Below are 17,411 nucleotides of genomic sequence, written 5' to 3'. Positions count from 1 at the left end.
CCGAGTCAAGATTATTGTGGCAGCTACTTCCAAGCCCCGGGCTGGGCGGTTCCTGGAACACTAAGGGGGGCTGAGGGCTTCAGCTCTTCCAGGGGACACAGGCAGAGAGCTTTGCCAAGTGCAGCAGAGGCGCATGTCCCCAGGTCCACTGGACTCCTGCTGCCTACTAGTCTCTGCCTTGTGACCTTGGGCAGCAGGTACCCGCCCTCAAGAAGGCTTTGCTTTGCCCATCACAAAGACAGAGATAGCTTTCTGGGCCCCACCCATCTGGAAGGCATGAAGTCACACCTGTGCAGGCCTAGGAAAAGTGAAAAACTCTGTGGGTACATGTGACTTGAGGCTGGGAGGCAGGACATTTCCCGTGGTCTGCATGCTCAGAAACCCATGGGGTCTGAAAAGCCATGGCAGGGACCCCTTCCACCTGTCTTTTTCCTGCTCTCTGAGTTTCGATGGTAACATCCCCTGCCCATCTCTCTGGAGGCCCTTCCCAGGGTCTACAGTTAGTTTCTAGAATGTTTACCCCCAAACTCTCTTTGATGTTGCCAGTCAGTTTATGCAGGTCGTTCTTTGCCAGGTCACAGCCAGCCATCCCCTCCAATCACTCCCCTGGGGGGTGTCATCCATCAGGTACTGCTGGAGGGCTGAGGAGCCAGGACTTGGAGAGGTCAAGGTGAACCCACACACTGCTGGGAAAGAGACCCAAAGGGCACGTCCCACTGACCCGGAGTCAGCAGCCTGCAAGCGTCATTGCCAATCCCAGGAACATTGTCCGTCTGGGCCAGCAGGAGAAGGCCCTAAAGATAAGGCAGGGCATGAACCCGACTCCATGACAGCCAATTAGCTCTGCTCCAGGAACCCAACTGCCATGACTCATTGACAGCCAATCAGGAGGCCTGGGCTAAGTACCTTTTTCAGCCAGACACACCTGTAACCTGCTAGCCATCTGTTGGACCACACCCCTACCCCAGCCATTCCAGAAAGAAATAGAAATCTCTTTATATAGCTGCATGTGGAGAGCTCTGTAATCCTAACATGGAGGGAGATGCTCACGGATGCACACTGAGCACAGAGACAGGTACAAATGCATAAATATGCACCTGAGACGGTTGGGTTGAAAACCTAACCACCCTTAGCCCTGTTTCTTCCTGCCTCTGCCAAGGTCACCACCATGTCCATTCTCCTTCATCTCCTGGATCAGAAATTGGCAAAAGGGAAGCTGTCCAGGATATTGCAATAGACCTGAGTGTGTCTCTCCAATGCCCAGTGATGGCTTCCTATGAATTATTAGGCCAGCAGTGGTCTAGAAGATTTCTAATTTCACTTTATTCTTTGCAATTAATCAATCAATAAATAAACAAACAATATCGATGGGACATCAACCATTCCATAGAGGTTCCTCTGGGAATGCTGGGTTTCATAGGAACCAGGAACTCCCCCAGCAAAGCCCCATTTATAGATGGGTCCCAGGGCCCATCCGGAGGATGGCTCAGAACTCATTGTTGTTGGCAAGGACCTCTTGCCAAAGTTCCAGGAGCTCAGACAGGTATTGGCCCATGGATCTGCCCTGGGGGACTTCTTGGGTGGATGTTTCCAGCTGGCTATGGTAGACAGAGCATGCCCAGAGGAAAACTGGGGGTGCTTATATAGCCTTCTGACCTTCCTGCCTAGGTCCTGCCAAGTGCTGGCAGAACCGAGGGGAAATGTTGGTTCATAAGCACTGGAGTGGTGTGTGCTGGAGGACCTTGATAGAAGGACATGGGGACCCTGTAAGTCTGTTTCATGGTAACCCTGGAGGGATCAGGGGAAATCCACACGGCTCTGAAGACCTCCAGATGCAGAGAGCTCAGGCTATGCAGTCCTGAGCCCTGGACATGGCCTTGACAGAAGCCTGCCACACCTTCAGGTAGAATTTTGCTAAGAACAAAAACAACTAATGTGTACGAAGTGCACGCTTTGTGCCAGTTGTGCCAGACACTGAGCTGGACATTGGGGAGACAGGGGTGAACAATGTACCTTGGCCCTTGTAGTCTGTTCTCAGAGGGGCTGTATGGGAGCTTCCGCAAAGGACTCTCTCTTGGCCTCTGACATCAAAAGACCCAAACCCAGGCAAGACAATATGAGTCTGTAGGTGAGGCCTGCAGACCCATACGACGTTTATGCTGGTTTAGACAGGAGAGAAAAAGAATGAATCCAGGAAAATTCAGAATGGGGGCAAGGGCTGGGAGTGCAACTCGATGGTAGAATACTTCCTTTCATGCATGGGGCCCTGGGTTCCATCCCCAGCAACAAGGGGGTGGTGGGTGGGAAAAGCCAGGAGAGAGAAAGGGAGAGACTTGACCACACAGTCAAAGAAAGCTAGAGGTGGAGGAATTTTGCCTGTGACTGGACATTTTTCTATTCATCTGTAGGTCAAGTCTCTCCCAAGATCTTTTCTTCTTTTTTTTTTTTTTGGTATTGAGGATTGAATCCAGTGGAATTTTTGTCACTGAGCTACATCCGCAGTCCTTTTTTATTCTTAATTTTTATTTGAGACAGGATCTTGCTAAGTTACTGAGGCTGGCTTTGAACTTGCCATCCCCCTGCCTCAGCCTCCCAAATCACTGGGATTACAGGTGACTGTACTAGGCTCTCCCAATCCCAGGCAGCTAGCTTGGCCCTGCCTATTTCAGGGAATGGAGTCTGTGCTGTTATTTCAGGGCTGGGCAGAAGGCAGCCAAGCTGGGGGTGGGGTCTCTGTGTCTATTTTTAGCCTCCTTTGCATGTAGGGAATTTCCTCCATCTTTTCTACACCGAGGTGTAGGGAGAGACCTTTGCCCTCTCCCGTCCTCTGAAGCACTCTCTGCCTCTTCTCGGTCCCCATCTGGGGCAATGGCTAATGGTGGCAGAGAGGAAACTCTTCACTCTAGGAGGGGAAGAGGAAAACTTCAGACCCATTCCTGGCTTACCCTGATGTCTGGGATGTTGGCAAGATGGCCAGATGTCCCTCAGCAATCTAAGACAGAGCTGCATGGCCAGACTGGCTGACAGTGAGCTCAGAGACCCCCTAGCATGCAGATTTCAGGGGGCCTGCACCCTGGGAGGGAATTGGAGCAGTGTTCTTAGTGGGAGCAGGGGAATGAGGCAGAATGTCAGTAGGGGGAGGGACTAGAGAGAGAGAGAGTTGATACTTACTAAGAATACTTTGTGTCAGGAATATGTTATTTGTGTCATTTAATGTTTAGGGCCATTTTGGAGGTGCATATTATTGTCCTTATTTGCAGTTAAAAAAAAAGGGTTCGGTCAGGTTAAGTGACTTACTCAAGGCTGCTCAGCTAAGAAGTGAGGGACTATACATCTATGTGACTCCACTTTCATGCAGTGTCCAGGACAACCCGCCAACTTCAAAGAAGTGGAGGAAGGGGCTGCTCTTCTGCCCCTGAGGACTTGGGAGTACAAGTTTATTCAGCCATCTTTGGTCTCAGTTCCCACCCAGCCTGCCCTCCGAAAGCTGGCCAGGCAGAGGCTCCCTGGGCAGTGTCCGCCCCTCCTCTCCTGCTCTGTGCTACATTCTTTTGAGCTCAGCTCTGGGACTGGCAGCTCAAGTCAGGACATCGGGGCAAGAAAGCAGAAAGGACACGGCCAGGGCACCTGGCAATGAATAATCTGCTTGTCCAAGTCCAGTGGCCCTGTGGCTGCATGGAGCAGGGTGAAGAGGGGAAGATGGTGAAGTGGTGGGACCCGAGGGCAAGGAGCTCAGGGTGGGGGGCCGGTCGCTCGGCAGCAGGCCCCTGGGACTCCTTGGTCTGGAGCTTGCTTCCCACCCAGTCACCACTTAAACAGACCTGGGCAGGGGAACCCCCCACAGCCACAGTCTGGGCTCCCTTCTCCCCTAAGATTTGTATCCCAACCCTCTTCACCACCCCAGGGCTTCAGAACAGGACTCAGACTCCAGAGGGTTCCTCCAGCTGCTTGAGGGTGAAAATCCAGTGCAGGTGTTGGTAGGAATCAGTCCAATGTCCCTGAATTCATGGCAGGAGGGGAGATATGGCCCCACCCCACCCCTGCCTTGGCTCAACTGCCCGGGCTCTGAGCGCGTTAGGGCTCAGAGCCAGTCTGTCCTCCCCACCGCTACCTTCCTGCCTGGAGCTTGTCTCCTTTCCCTTCTGCAGAACTGGCTGCCCCACTTCTACCCGGACTCTGTCCCTGGACAAATCCCCTCTGAGTCTTCTTTCTAGGAAGGCTGCTTTAGCTCACCCGGCCCATCTGGTTGCCCATTCCTCCTTCCACCCTCACACACCTCCACTTATGGCCATGGCCCTGCTCGGTGTGTATTCTGTGAACTGTGCACACCTGAGGGTCCTCTGTTCATGCGTAGGTTCTGTCTCTCCCAGGGACAGACCAGAACCATTGGGAGGGTTTTTCTTGAGCCACATTTCCAATCAGGGAGCAACTTCTACATTAGTATAGCCATCTAGAATCAGAATGGGCTGCTGGGGAGCCAGGCATGGTGGTATATGCCTGTAATCCAGCAACTCAGGAAGCTGAGGCAGGAGGATCGCAAGTTCAAGGCCAGCCTGAACAATTTAGTGAGATTCTGTTTCAAAATAAAAAATTAAAAGGTCTGGGGAGGTAGCTCAGTGTTTAGAGCACCCCTGGGTTCAATCCCCAGTACGGAGGGGGAACAAAACAGCAAAAGTGTGCCTTGAGAGGTAGTGACCTCTTTGCTTCTTTGCCAATGGAGGGGTTAAGAAAACGGGCTTTTGAGCATCAGTTCTGGGTCTGGCACACAGTATGCATTCAGTAATCATCTGTTAAACAAATACTTGATTTACTCCCTTTCTATAGTACGTATGTTACTCATTAAAACTTGGGGTGTTGAGCCCAGTGGGGTGGCACATGCCCTCAATCCCAACTACCTGGGAGGCTGAGGAAGGATAATTGGAAGTTTCAGGCCAGCCTGGGCAACTTAGTGAAAACTCGCCTCAAAATAAAATTTAAAAAGAGCTGTAGCTCAGTGGTAGAGTGCCCCTGGGTTCAGTCCCCAGTTCCACAAACAAACAAATTCAAGGCTTTTTTTTTTTTTTTTGATACCAGGGAATCAACCCAGGGTGCTCAACCCCTGAGCCACATCCCCAGCGCATTCTGTTTTTTCATTTTGAGACAGGGTCTCATTTAATTGCTTGGGAACAAGCTAAATTGCTTTGAACTTGTGATCCTCCTGCTTCAGCTTCCCGAGTCACTGGGATTACAGGCATGCTCAGTGGCGCCCAGCTGGGGTTCATTCTAATGGGCCAGCAGTTGGTCTTGAAGTGTTAGTCCCTTTGGTTACTCTGGTTTGGAAGGATCCTTAGCGGGAAGCCCTAACCTGGATGACGGTCCTTAGGCACATAGGAGGACCTCTCCCAGCCCTCTCTCTGTTGGACTTGGATGAGAGTAGGAGGCCTGTCAGTGAGTTCCCCGTGGTGGTGGTGGCAGCGGGGCAGCTAGGAGCCATGGTGGAGGGGCTCGGGGACCTGAAAGACGTGATGACCCCTGGCGCCAGACCATTTGGCTCTTTGCTGTGGCTCCACTGGTGTCCCTTCCTTTGCAGTTGGACCTTCTGGTCTTGCCTTAGCCATGCTGTGGGACAGTGAGGAAAGGTGGTGAGGTGTGTGTAGAGCATGGTGTTACAGGGGAGCCAGCTGCCATGGCTGGGGAAGGGGGCAGAGAGCCCACAAGGCAAACAGCGTCTTGGGGCAAGAGTAGGGGATGGTCAGAAGTCTTACCACTGCCTATCTTGTGAGTTTATTTTTGCTGAGAAACCTAGAAATTTGGTATCATGGAACAGGTAGGATTGGGTGAGCACTTTTCTGTCTCTGCTTGTTTTTTTTTTTTTTTTTTTTTTTTTGGTACTGGGGTTTGAACCCAGGGCTGCTTTACCACTGAGTCACATCCCCATCCCTTTTTATTTTTTTTATTTTGGGTCTCACTAAGTTGCCCAGGCTGGCCTTGAACTTGTGATCTTCTTGCCTCAGCCTCATGAGGATTACTGGGATTACAAGCCTGTATCACCATATTAGGCCTTTCTCCCTTCTCCCTTAAATGCACATTTTAAGCATCTACTGAATACTAGGCACTGAGAATGCAGATAGAAAGATCTCAGCCTTGTTCACCAAGAAGTTTAGTGAGTCCATGGTTTGCAGTGTTCCAGGGTGTGTTCCTCCCTCTGCACCCTCCTACAAGCACCTGCCCAAGGATTTGCTAAGGGGACCCCCACTCCCCACCAGTCGCCATTTGACTGCAATGGGAATACCTTAGGTCGTAGTTCTCAAACTGTAGTCTGCATTAGAATCCCATGTGGGGCTAGGGATGTAGCTCAGCGGTAGCTTGTCTAGCATGCCCAAGACCCCAAATTCAATTTCCAGCATCACAAAAAAGAAAAAAAAATTCCTTGGAGGACTTGCTAAAACATGGATTGCTGGTCCCACCCCCAGAGTTTCTGATTTAGCAGATCCAGGGTAGGGCCTGAAAGTAGGCATTGAATATAGATTCCCAGGTATTGCTGTTCCTGCTGATCCTGGGACCACACTTGGAGAACCACTGACTTAAGTTGTACTAGAAATCTTACCTTTAAAAAAACACCTGCCCCACAGGGCATGGTCGCACATGCTTGTATTCTCTGGGACTTGGGAGGCTGAGGCAGGAGGATCACAAGTTCAAAGCCAGCTTCAACAACTTAGTAAGGCCCTAAGCCACTCACTGAGGCCCTGTCTCTAAATAAAATATAAAAAGGGCTGGGGTGTTGGGGTTATGGCTCAGCGGTAGAGTGCTTGCCTAGCATGTGGGAGGCCCTGGGTTTGATCTTCAACACCACATAAAAATAAATAAAATAAAGGTATTGTGTCCAACTACAACTAAAAAATAAATATTAAAAAAAAGGGCTGGGGATGTGGCCCAGTGGGTTCAATCCCTGGTACCCTCTTCCCAAAAAACATGCCCTCCACAATGACCACATTTAATAAATAAAATCCTTATGGGACCTCAGACTTGGAACAATGCTCATTGCTATTTATTAAGGAGTAAACTGAAAGACAGAGTGGTTCTATGACCTCCACGTCCTTCATTATAATTCACAGTTCTGTTGGGACTATTTTTTCCCCCAGTGGCTGCCTCAGTGAATTTCATGAGGACCGAGGTCACGTCATGTCCTTTACTCTGTTTGTGAGTATCTAGAACACCCAGCACACAGTAGGTACTCAACAAATATTTGTAAAATGAGTGACTCAGTGATTGCTGACATCGTGGGGCTAGTGAGCAGCAGAGTTGGCATCAGGCCACAGTCCCTGACTTTGGGAAGCACACTTTCCTGCTAGTGGCCTTCTGAACCAAGTGCCCCTGGGTTCTGGAAGCCCAGAACCTGAAGGAGACTCAACATAGCAGGATCCAGTGGGCTCAGAGTGTCTGAACCTCTTTGAGCCCTCACCTGTGCCAGCGGCAGGCAGAGAGATGTCCCTGGCAGAAGAGCTTCTCTCAGCATATGTCCTCCCCGCCTCTTTGCCTCCTGCCTCTCAGTGCTTCAATTTTGAAGTCTGTGACGTGAAGATAGTAATGAGTGTCCTCCGAAGGCTGCTGTGAGAATTGAATGAACCCAAGCTAGCCAACAGCCCCATTCAGGCACCGCTTGCTGTGTGCCCGGCCTTGTTCTGGGGATCTGCACAGATGAACTCCTTCAATCTTCTTAGCCAGCCTGGAGCATGCTCTTTCCATGGAAGCCGAGGTACAGGTTAAGCACTTGACCAAAATCACATACATGGCTAGTAGTATCTGCAGTGACATTCAGGCAGTCTGGGTACATCAAGTGCTCTCAGCTGGAGAACACCTGGTACGTAGCATTTAATAAAATGATAGCTCTCACCATGGGTGGTAGGGGCCCTAAACCTTCACTTCATTTAATGCTAGGGGACATCTCCAGCCTCTCTGCCACCCTGTCCCACCTAATTATCTTTCCTGGAACCGCTATTTGGGGAAATTCCCAGGGAGAAGAATGGGGAATTCCTGGGATCATGAAGAGCCATTCATTCCCAAGGGCTAGGGAAGTCTTCCACTTCACCTGGTGTGCTTCTGAATGAGATTTCCAACCTGCTACTGACAGAAGTTGAAGAAGGGGTAGTAGGCGAAAAGCATTTTGGGGATCCATGCTGAGTACTCTCAGGAGGGGTGAAACAGTGGATAAGTGCTATCACCTCCCAAATCTCTTTTCTGATGGCCTAGAGAGTATGGGCTGGGCTTGAGCAGAGCAGGCGGGACGAGAATGGGAGGGGGTGCTGGCCTGCAGCCCAGCCCTTAACTCCCATCATTAGACATTTGGTTCCACCTAGTGGCCTCATGCATTCCAACTGTCTTATCAGAGACCAGCAGAGGGGTGCTCTTGTAGGGATTCCATACCTGCTTTGTCCAAGGCACACCGTGAGGTGGGGTGGGGCATATTCACAAATAGAAGGAATGAGCAGAGAACTAACATTCTCTGGTTCCATGTGCCAGCCCCAGAGGGGCACCAAGGATCTCCTGCCAGAGACAGGTCTGCACAGTGCCTGGCCTTGGTATTTGAGTCATCTGAATAATAAGAGGATCAATGTTTCCCTGACCAGGCTACTTCACCTCTCTGAACCTGGGCAGTCACAAAAAAGTTAAATGATAATCATATCAAGTGTTTAAGACAGAGCCTGGCTAGGTGTGGTGATGCATGCCTGTAATCCCAGCCATTTAGGAGGCCGAGGCAGGAGAATTGCAGTTTCAAGGCCAGCCTCAGCAATTTAGCAAGAACTTTTTTCAAAAAAAAAAAAAAAAAATGGTGGTAGAGGGCTGGGAAAGTAGCTCAGTGGTAAAGCACCCTTCGGGAAAAAAAAAGTTAAAAAAAAAGTGCAACATTCATTAACAGAGCTGGGCATGGTGGTATCCTGGTATAATCTCAGCAACTCTGGAGGCTGAGGCAAGAGGATCACAAATTTGAGGCCAGCCATGACAAGTTAGTGAGACCCTGTCTCAAAAACACATTTAAAAAGGGCTATAGATGTAACTCAGAGGTAGAGTGCTCTTGAGTTCAATTCTTAGCACCAAAAAGAAAAAGGGAAAGAAAGAGCATAGCAGCTGGTGAATGATCAATAAATGCTACAGATAACAGGATGCTATTTACCCTAAACCTGTGCCCAGGCAGCAGGCGGTGGGTCTCGTTGACAACAGTCTGGTGCCATGGGAGTTGGTAGGAGAGAGATCTGAGTCACTCTCCAGCAGGCTTAGGGGAGCTCAGCTCTGAGCAGGAACCTGCGTGGGAGGCTCAGGGCGGGGTCTTGGTTCCCCCATGTGTCTCCTACCATCCTTTCTCCAACCTTTCTGAGGAAGGATGTGGAGCAGCTTTCCTCTCCACTGTGGGGACCTGGGTAGCAATGACAGCAAATAGGACAATTGGATTCTCTGCTGATTTGCTGAGATCCCATCCCTGACACGCCAGGGGCTCCTCCCCTGTCCTGCATGAGTGGTGGACCCAGTCCTGGATCAGCCTTGACCTTTCTCCCACCCCCATGCACAGGCAGAAGTGCTTGGTGCTGATGGCCTTCCTGGAATCTGTGCATCTCCTGTTCTGGCTGCCCAGCTCCCCATCCAGAGACCCTTGAAAATAACCTGGTCAAGTCCATTGTTTCTCTATATCCAACCTATAGGACCCTCTGTTGCCTTCGAGATCATATCTCAGCTCCTTGGCTTAGCGTACAAAGTCCATCCTGGTTCTTCCTCTCTTGCCCCAAGTGCTAATGCCCTCTCCCCAAACTCCCCGTCATGGGTCACAGCTCCATGACATTTTTCAGGAACTCCATGCACTTTCACATCGCCAAGCCTTTGCAGGTGCCATGTCTTCGGTCCCTAGAACCCTTCTTTTCCAGGGTCTGCCCTGGCATTTTTTAGGATCCATTCAAATATTGCCTCACTTTGGACCCCTTCCAGATTCCTCCAAGTTTCTCTGGAATCTCTTGGCATTGTGACACTTGTCTATCAAGCATCTATCACACTGAATTCTAATTATTGATTTGCATATTTATTTCCCCCTGTGGACTAAAAGCTCCTTGGTGGCAGAAGTCTTGCATTTTTGTGCACTGAAGTTTCTAGAGCATTGCAGGTACTCAGAAAAGATGTGCTATTGCATATATCCTTCCACCTTGTGTTAGCTCGAGGTGTGTGTGTGTGTGTGTGTGTGTGTGTGTGTATGTGCGTGTGCGCGTGCGAGTGTGTGTGTGTGTGTTTGCAGTGCTGGGCACCAAACCCAGGGCCTCACATATGCCAGACGAAAGTGCTCTACTACTGAGCTACATCTCCAGCCAAGAATGTGCTGTTTTGAAATCTTGCTAGTTGCTGCTTTCCTCCGGGAGCTTGTGTGGTTAGGAGGCAAGCAGATGGGCTCTTGCCTGTTGAGAATAGCATCAAGTTCAAGGCTCTGGAGTTAGATCTAGGATCTGTGTCTGGCTCGTATCAGCTTTGTGAAAAGTGACTGACCTCTACAAATCTCATATTTCAAACCTAAAAATATGGGTTACAATAGCACTTAGATCAATTCTCCAGCAGGTTTAGGGAAGCACAGCTCTGAGCATGGACCACACATAGAAGATAGCGAGGGTTCAGCAAGAAATTAGCTGAACCTGGGCATGTTGTCGCATACCTGTAATCCCAGCTACTCTGGAGGCTGAGGCAGGAGGATTGCAAGTTTGAGGCCAGCTTGGGCAACTTAGTGAGACCCTGTCTCAAAATAAATTAAAAGGGCTGAGGAAGTAGCTCAGTGGTAGAGAGCTTGCCTAGCATATGCAAGGCCCTGGGTTCAATCCCTAGCACTGCAAGAACAAAATAGAACAAAAACCTTAGCTGTATGCTAGGACTTAGTAAATGTTCAATAATCGCAGTCTTGTCGTTCAGTTGTGTGTTTGTTTTGGATAGTGCTGGGCGTCAGGATGGAGTTTGGGGCCTCCTGCTTGCTAGGCGAGCCCTTTCCCACTGAGCTATATCCCCAGTCCTATTGCTCAGTTTGAAATTAGGAACTGCCTTAGAATTCACTCCAGTTATTCTCCTGCCCCCTGAGGGCCCTAGAGTCTGATCTGCTATGGTCCAGGGGCCTGAGACGGAGTGTCCTGGAGGATGATATGCTGAGGGCAGCAAGGACTCCTCTGTGTCCAGCAGAGGGCCCTGGCCAGCCTCTGGCCAGCAGGGTGGGAGGGAGGGCTGGCCATGCCAGACGCCTGACTGGAGGCGGACCCAGCCGGCCAGCTGCCTCTCTTGATTCTGCCCGGCACTTGGGTCTCCTGCCCTCACCTGCTCTCCCCAGGGCAGCTGTGTCCTGGTTGTCCGGCCATGCGGTGGCTGTGTCCCCTGGCTGTGTCTCTTGCTGTGGTGCTGGCTGCAGGGCTAAACAGGGTCTCTGGGGGTGCCCCCTCACCCTTGGGCAGGCACAGAGCTGAGGCCCAAGAGCAGCAGAGCCGATCCAAGAGAGGCGCTGAGGATGAGGAGGCCAAAGAGGTGCAGCATTATGTGCCTGAGGAGTGGGCTGAGTACCCCAGGCCTATCCACCCTGCTGGCCTGCAGCCCACCAAATTGTTGGAGGCCACCAGCCCCAGCCTGGACAAGGATGGGGGCATCCTGAGCAGCGGGCAGGAGCTGAGGGGCAATCTGACGGGGGTGCCGGGTCAGAGGCTGCAGATCCAGAACCCCCTGTATCCGGTGACCGAGAGCTCCTACAGCGCCTATGCCATCATGCTCTTGGCACTGGTGGTGTTTGCTGTGGGCATAGTGGGCAACCTGTCCGTCATGTGCATCGTGTGGCACAGCTACTACCTGAAGAGTGCCTGGAACTCCATCCTCGCCAGCCTGGCCCTCTGGGATTTCCTGGTTCTCTTTTTCTGCCTCCCGGTTGTCATCTTCAACGAGATCACCAAGCAGAGACTGCTGGGTGACGTTTCTTGCCGGGCCGTGCCTTTCATGGAGGTGAGTGTGTTCGCTTCCAGAGCTCGGCTGCGGGGCTGCAATTCCTTGAAGCAGCTCAAAGTCCCCTTTAGACCCTGGGAAGTGGGTGCATAGAACCCCAGATCCCTACGGCTCTGCCTTCACTCCCTTCTCCCCCGTGCTGGGGAAGGAGGCGAGCTTGGTGTTGGTGTCCGGTAGCTGTCAGGAGAGCAAGGTGGGCCAGGGGATGTGGCGGTGTGCAGGACCCTGGGTTCCAGCCCCAGCCTGGCCTCCCGCCTTCGAGCAAACTCAGGGCAGGTCTCTCCCTGGTTCTCTAGATCAGAGCTGCTGCCTCCTCTGTCTCTACCCTCCCCCATTGTTCCATCCAAGAAATCCTTCTGTCCTTTGTTGTGTCTCCTTCTTTCCCTATGTACCCATGGCGCTGCCCCGCACCCACGGCTTCCCATCTTAACTCCTCGCTATCCTGCCTCCTGGGCATTCCTGCTCCTTGCAAGTGCAAATGCCGGGAGGACAGACTTCCATTCCCCTCCGGACCGTGGTTATTGGTGTCATTGCTACCATCTCCATCAGTCACCCTTTAAATCCTCTCTGAAAGAGAAGACCCACTTCTGGGCCCTGGAGCCAACAGGGGCTCTGGTCTCCACTCTGCCCCTGACATACTGGGTGTCTCTGGGCAGCTCACACCTCCTTTTCATTTCCTTATTTCCCACCCTAGCAGGATGGGTAGACCAGATGGCCCTTCTAGCTGGCTTGTTCTACAATTTTAAAGTAAGTCACTATGTCCTCACTTCTGGAAACTTCTTTGTTAAGATAAGCACATGGTTTTAAAGGTTGCTTGGCTCACCCAGAGACAATTTAATCACTGCCTAAGTGTACCCACATATGTGGATCAGGAAGGCTGCTGTCTATAAGAGAACCAGAATAAGTAAGTGGCGTGTGTGTGTGTGTGTGTGTTACTGGGGATTGAGCCAGGGCCTCACACATGCTAGGTGAGTGCTCAATCACTGAGTCACCTCCCCAGCCTTTTAAATTTTAAAGTGACCTTTTAAATTTTGGTTACATGTGATGTAATAATGAAGACTCTAGTGGCTGTGACCTCACCGTGAAGGCTGGTTTTACTCCATGGATGATGCTCTGTGACTCAGGTGACCTTCCTGTCTGGTTGTAGAAGGAATCAAATATCATTTCTCTCTCTCTCTCTCTTTCAGTACAGGGGTTGAACCCCAGGTCTTGTGCATGCGAGGCAAGCACTCTACCCCTGAGCTACATCCTCAGCCTTTTAAAATTTTATCTAACTTTATTTTTTTACTTGAAGAATACAGAAGTAGTTTGATTTCTTTCATTGAATAATGCAAAACACAAATTCTGACTTCATATATATTCATATGTAACTTTTTCTCTGACATTCAAAACTCAGTAGATTGGTGAATCCAGAGGAACTTCTGTCACCATTATATGCAGCATACTATATTAGTTTTTTCCAAAGTTGATCCCAAACCATTTCTTCTTTTATACTCTAAAACATCTTCATTATGTGGTTAGATGAGCTAGAACCACAGGAAGCCAGTGGTGCTCAAGGTCAACCCAACTTTCCAGCCAGTCGGCTTTGTCACATGGTGAGTTCCCCAAGTAGAATTCCGACTGTGCTGAGGGGCCCCCCCTCAGGAGGCTGGTGGGTGCCAGCAGCCACAGGAAGGGTGTAGCAGCACAGATGGTGCCATGTCATCATAATTAATTTTATTTTGAGTTAGGGACTCACTATGTTGCCTATTTACCCTTGAACTTGGCCTCCTTCCTCAGTCTCCTGATAGTAGCTGGGATTACAGATGTGCACCACTGTGCCTGGTCACGATCAGCATTAGACGCAGGTCCTGGTCCCAGCTCTCTACCCAGTTGGCTGTGTTGGATGATTTCATGGTTGGACGGACTCTCTGAAGCTGGTCTTAAAAATCAGGATTGGGTCCCTGTTCCCCTGGTATTGAAGATCAAACACCCAAGAAACACTGAGGCAAGAGCAAAAAGTTTTATTAAAGGATAGCACGGAGAGACTCCTCCAGAGAGGAGGGGGTCCAGAGCTGGTGCCCCTGCACAGACTCTCTACCATCAGCAGTTAGAACTGTCCTTTCCTCTCCTCCTAAAGCCAGGAGTCCAACTAATGCTGGCCCAAAGGTACTCTAACCTGATAGGAGACCCTACAACACAGGATAACTTCGTCCTCATCTGGTGTTCACAGCCAGGGTGAGCTGTGAGTGGTCAGACACAAGACTTCAGAACTGGACAGTCTAGATAAAAAACTGGGCTTTTGCCAATTGCTAGCTGATTGAGCCTGGTAAGTTACTCACCTGCCTAAACCTCAGTTTCCTTATCTGTAAGTTGGGAACAATAGTAACAGCAATAACTATTTGAATTATTGTTTTTTTTCCTTCTACTGTTGGCCAGGGAAGCACTCAACCACTGAGCCACACTACTCAGCCCCTCTTTTTGGAGGTTTAAATGGGTAATATGCATAAAGTGCTTAGAATTAAAATCAATCAACATATATGGTGGCTTTTATTGGGGGATGGTATAAGGGGAAAAAGGGCAAAGGCTGACTTTATGAACTTTCTTGCTTATGGTTGGAGGTAAATGGATACCTGGCCTTGTCTGACTGTGGTCCACAATGCCTAATATGTAGACTCTGACCCCAGGAAAGAGATGGTCCATGAGCTGATGGAGCCTAGGATGGGAGATGGGATGGGCTTGGGGGCACAAAACAAACTTGCCCAGAACTCTCTAGTTGGGAGGATGTCAGGATGGTCCCTTGCAGGGAGCTGGGGAAGGCAGCTTGGGATATTTTTTGAGACATGGGGAAAGAAGGAGAGAGCATGGTGTTGTTGCCAGAGGCTGGAGGCAGAAGGCAGCTCCTCTGCAGGCCTGGGCTTCCCTGCCAAGAGAGGGGGCTGGGGTTCTTACAGAGGCCACTCAGCAGTGTGAATAAGCCTGGGATTGTGCTCCCCCAGCCAGAGAGGGAAGAATTTGGATGTAGGGGGCGGGTGGTCAGAGCCCAGAGTATGGTTGAACATCACTGGATAGCTCGGGAGGGTTCTCTTCTTCTTTTATGCTCTTTGGCACTTTCTTCCCGGCGGCTGGGGCTTCTTCCTCTTGGCTCACAGGGTGATCTTCCTGTGTGTTCGATGAATAGCACGCAGGGATGGTGGGCCCAGGCTGCTTGACAGGGGCTGGTCCCCACACAGTGAGGCCCTGGGCTTTTCAGGACAAGTGGAGAGGAAGGGAGGGAGGGAGGGAGAGAGAGACAGAGACAGAGACAGAGACAGAGACAGAGAGCTAGCGAGCATGAATGAGTGTATAAGCCACGTTTCCCAAGAACTGCTCCCAATGAATGCACGGAAGCTGGTACAGGAAGTGGAAAGAGCTTCAAAGAGCCAGAACTTCCATGTCTTTGTCCTGGGTCTTTCTTAGTGATGGTTCTCAAATGATTCTCAAGCACTGGGATCTGGAGGAGACAGGATGAACATCCCCTAGCTCAAGGAGTGTCTTTGGGCACCTCCTTTTCCATTTCCTTATCTCCTACCCTAGCAGGATGGGTAGACCAGATGGCAGGTGTGGGGTAAACTTCAGCTCTGTCATTTAAGATTTTTTCTGCCTGACCCTCAGTTTCTTCTTCTGTGAGATGGTTGACGGAGGGTTTGACAATGTATGGAAGAGGACTGATGGTTAGACAATTCTCACCAAATGGTAGCTGTCATCATTACTATTATTTCCATACCATATGGGAAGTAATTCATGCTCTGTTTGGCCAGAAACCAGAGTTTCTTTCCTGTCCCACAGGTTCTGATCATGTGCCTCTGTCTCCCTCCACACCCTGGCCCACAGGTTTCCTCTCTGGGAGTCACGACCTTTAGCCTCTGTGCCCTGGGCATTGACCGCTTCCATGTGGCCACCAGCACCCTGCCCAAGGTGAGGCCCATTGAGCGGTGCCAGTCAATCCTGGCCAAGCTGGCTGTCATCTGGGTAGGCTCCATGACTCTGGCAGTGCCCGAGCTCCTGCTGTGGCAGCTGGTACAGGAGCCAGCCCCCACCACGGGCACTGTGGACTCGTGCATCATGAAACCCTCAGCCAGCCTGCCCGAGTCCCTTTACTCCCTAGTGATGACCTATCAGAACGCCCGCATGTGGTGGTACTTTGGCTGCTACTTCTGCCTGCCCATCCTCTTCACCGTCACCTGCCAGTTGGTGACGTGGCGGGTGCGGGGCCCGCCAGGTAGGAAGCCAGAGTGCCGGGCTGGTAAACACGAGCAGTGTGAGAGCCAGCTCAACAGCACCGTGGTGGGCCTGACCGTGGTCTACGCCTTCTGCACCCTCCCGGAGAACGTCTGCAACATCGTGGTGGCCTATCTGTCCACCGAGCTCACCCGCCAGACCCTGGACCTTCTGGGCCTCATCAACCAGTTCTCCACCTTCTTCAAAGGCGCCATCACCCCGGTGCTCCTCCTGTGCATCTGCAGGCCGCTGGGCCAGGCCTTCCTGGACTGTTGCTGCTGCTGCTGCTGCGAGGAGTGCGGGGCCTCGGAGGCCTCGACTGCGGGGGGCTCGGACAGCAAGCTCAAGACCGAGGTGTCCTCCTCCATCTACTTCCACAAGCCCAAGGAGTCCCCCCCACTCCTGCCCCTGGGCACGCCTTGCTGAGGCCAGGCCCCAGTGGGGATGGGGGCATAGGAGGAGGGGTGGAGCAGGCAGGGAGGGGCACCACCCCAGCTGGAGCCGAGCCTGCTGTTTCTTTCCCCGTAGGTCTTGCTTTTCTGCCCATCTTGCTGTCTAGACATGGACCTGGCTCCTCTTGACAAGGTTGGGGGTGTCAAACCTCTTTTCCCAAGCAGGGCCTTCCGTGTGGCTCTGAGGGGCCTCCTAGCCCTGTCCCTTCCACGGGTGGGCGGTGACGCTCCTAGGTCCTTAGAGCTGCCCCAAATCGCTGTCCCACCACCTGGGAGCCTGAACTTGGCCTTCCCTACCTTGGTTGCAGCCTGTTTCCTTTCTCTGCCTTGGAACCTGATTATATGGTAGTTGAGTCCTCCCCAAGCGTCATCTCCTCATCCCCCAACCCAGGGACCCATCCTGGAATCGGGGGGTTCCGCCTGACCAGCCTCAGTACCCTTTTCTCTGGACTGAATCTGTCCCAGCCATGGACACCTCCTCCCTTCTTTCAGAAGATTTCTCTCTCCTCCCTCGTCCTTTCTCTGAGGTACCCCGGGTGGCCCTCTCCAAACCTCTCTCCTTAGGTACTTTCCTATAGAAGGCCCTTCTTGAAAATAAACCAGGTAGAACTCACCCCTGTGCCCCTTGAACTTTTTGTGCCATGTCCTGGCAGTGTCCCAGTGCATCTGGCCCTTCCCCAGGCCTGGGCAGTGTCCTGGGCGCATTCCTCCTGACCACCTTTTGCCCTGGCCTATGGCTGCTGC

At 51.4% G+C, this 17,411-nt stretch overlaps 1 protein-coding gene across 1 annotated transcript; it reads left to right on the top strand.

The window, feature by feature from the left end:
• The first annotated feature begins 11,307 nt into the window (after positions 1–11,307).
• On the top strand, positions 11,308–17,219 carry GPR37L1 (G protein-coupled receptor 37 like 1). Its single transcript, XM_081298891.1, has 2 exons — positions 11,308–11,976; positions 15,829–17,219. Exons 1-2 carry the CDS (start codon positions 11,347–11,349, stop codon positions 16,639–16,641), a joined length of 1,443 nt encoding a protein of 480 aa, XP_081155017.1. The 5' UTR covers positions 11,308–11,346; the 3' UTR covers positions 16,642–17,219.
• Positions 17,220–17,411: the final 192 nt, after the last annotated feature.

The sequence above is a fragment of the Spermophilus citellus genome (genome assembly GCF_964194105.1).
Source record: "Spermophilus citellus genome assembly, chromosome: 6".
Lineage (NCBI taxonomy): Eukaryota > Metazoa > Chordata > Mammalia > Rodentia > Sciuridae > Spermophilus > Spermophilus citellus.
This window is presented reverse-complemented; position numbering and strand designations above follow the sequence as displayed.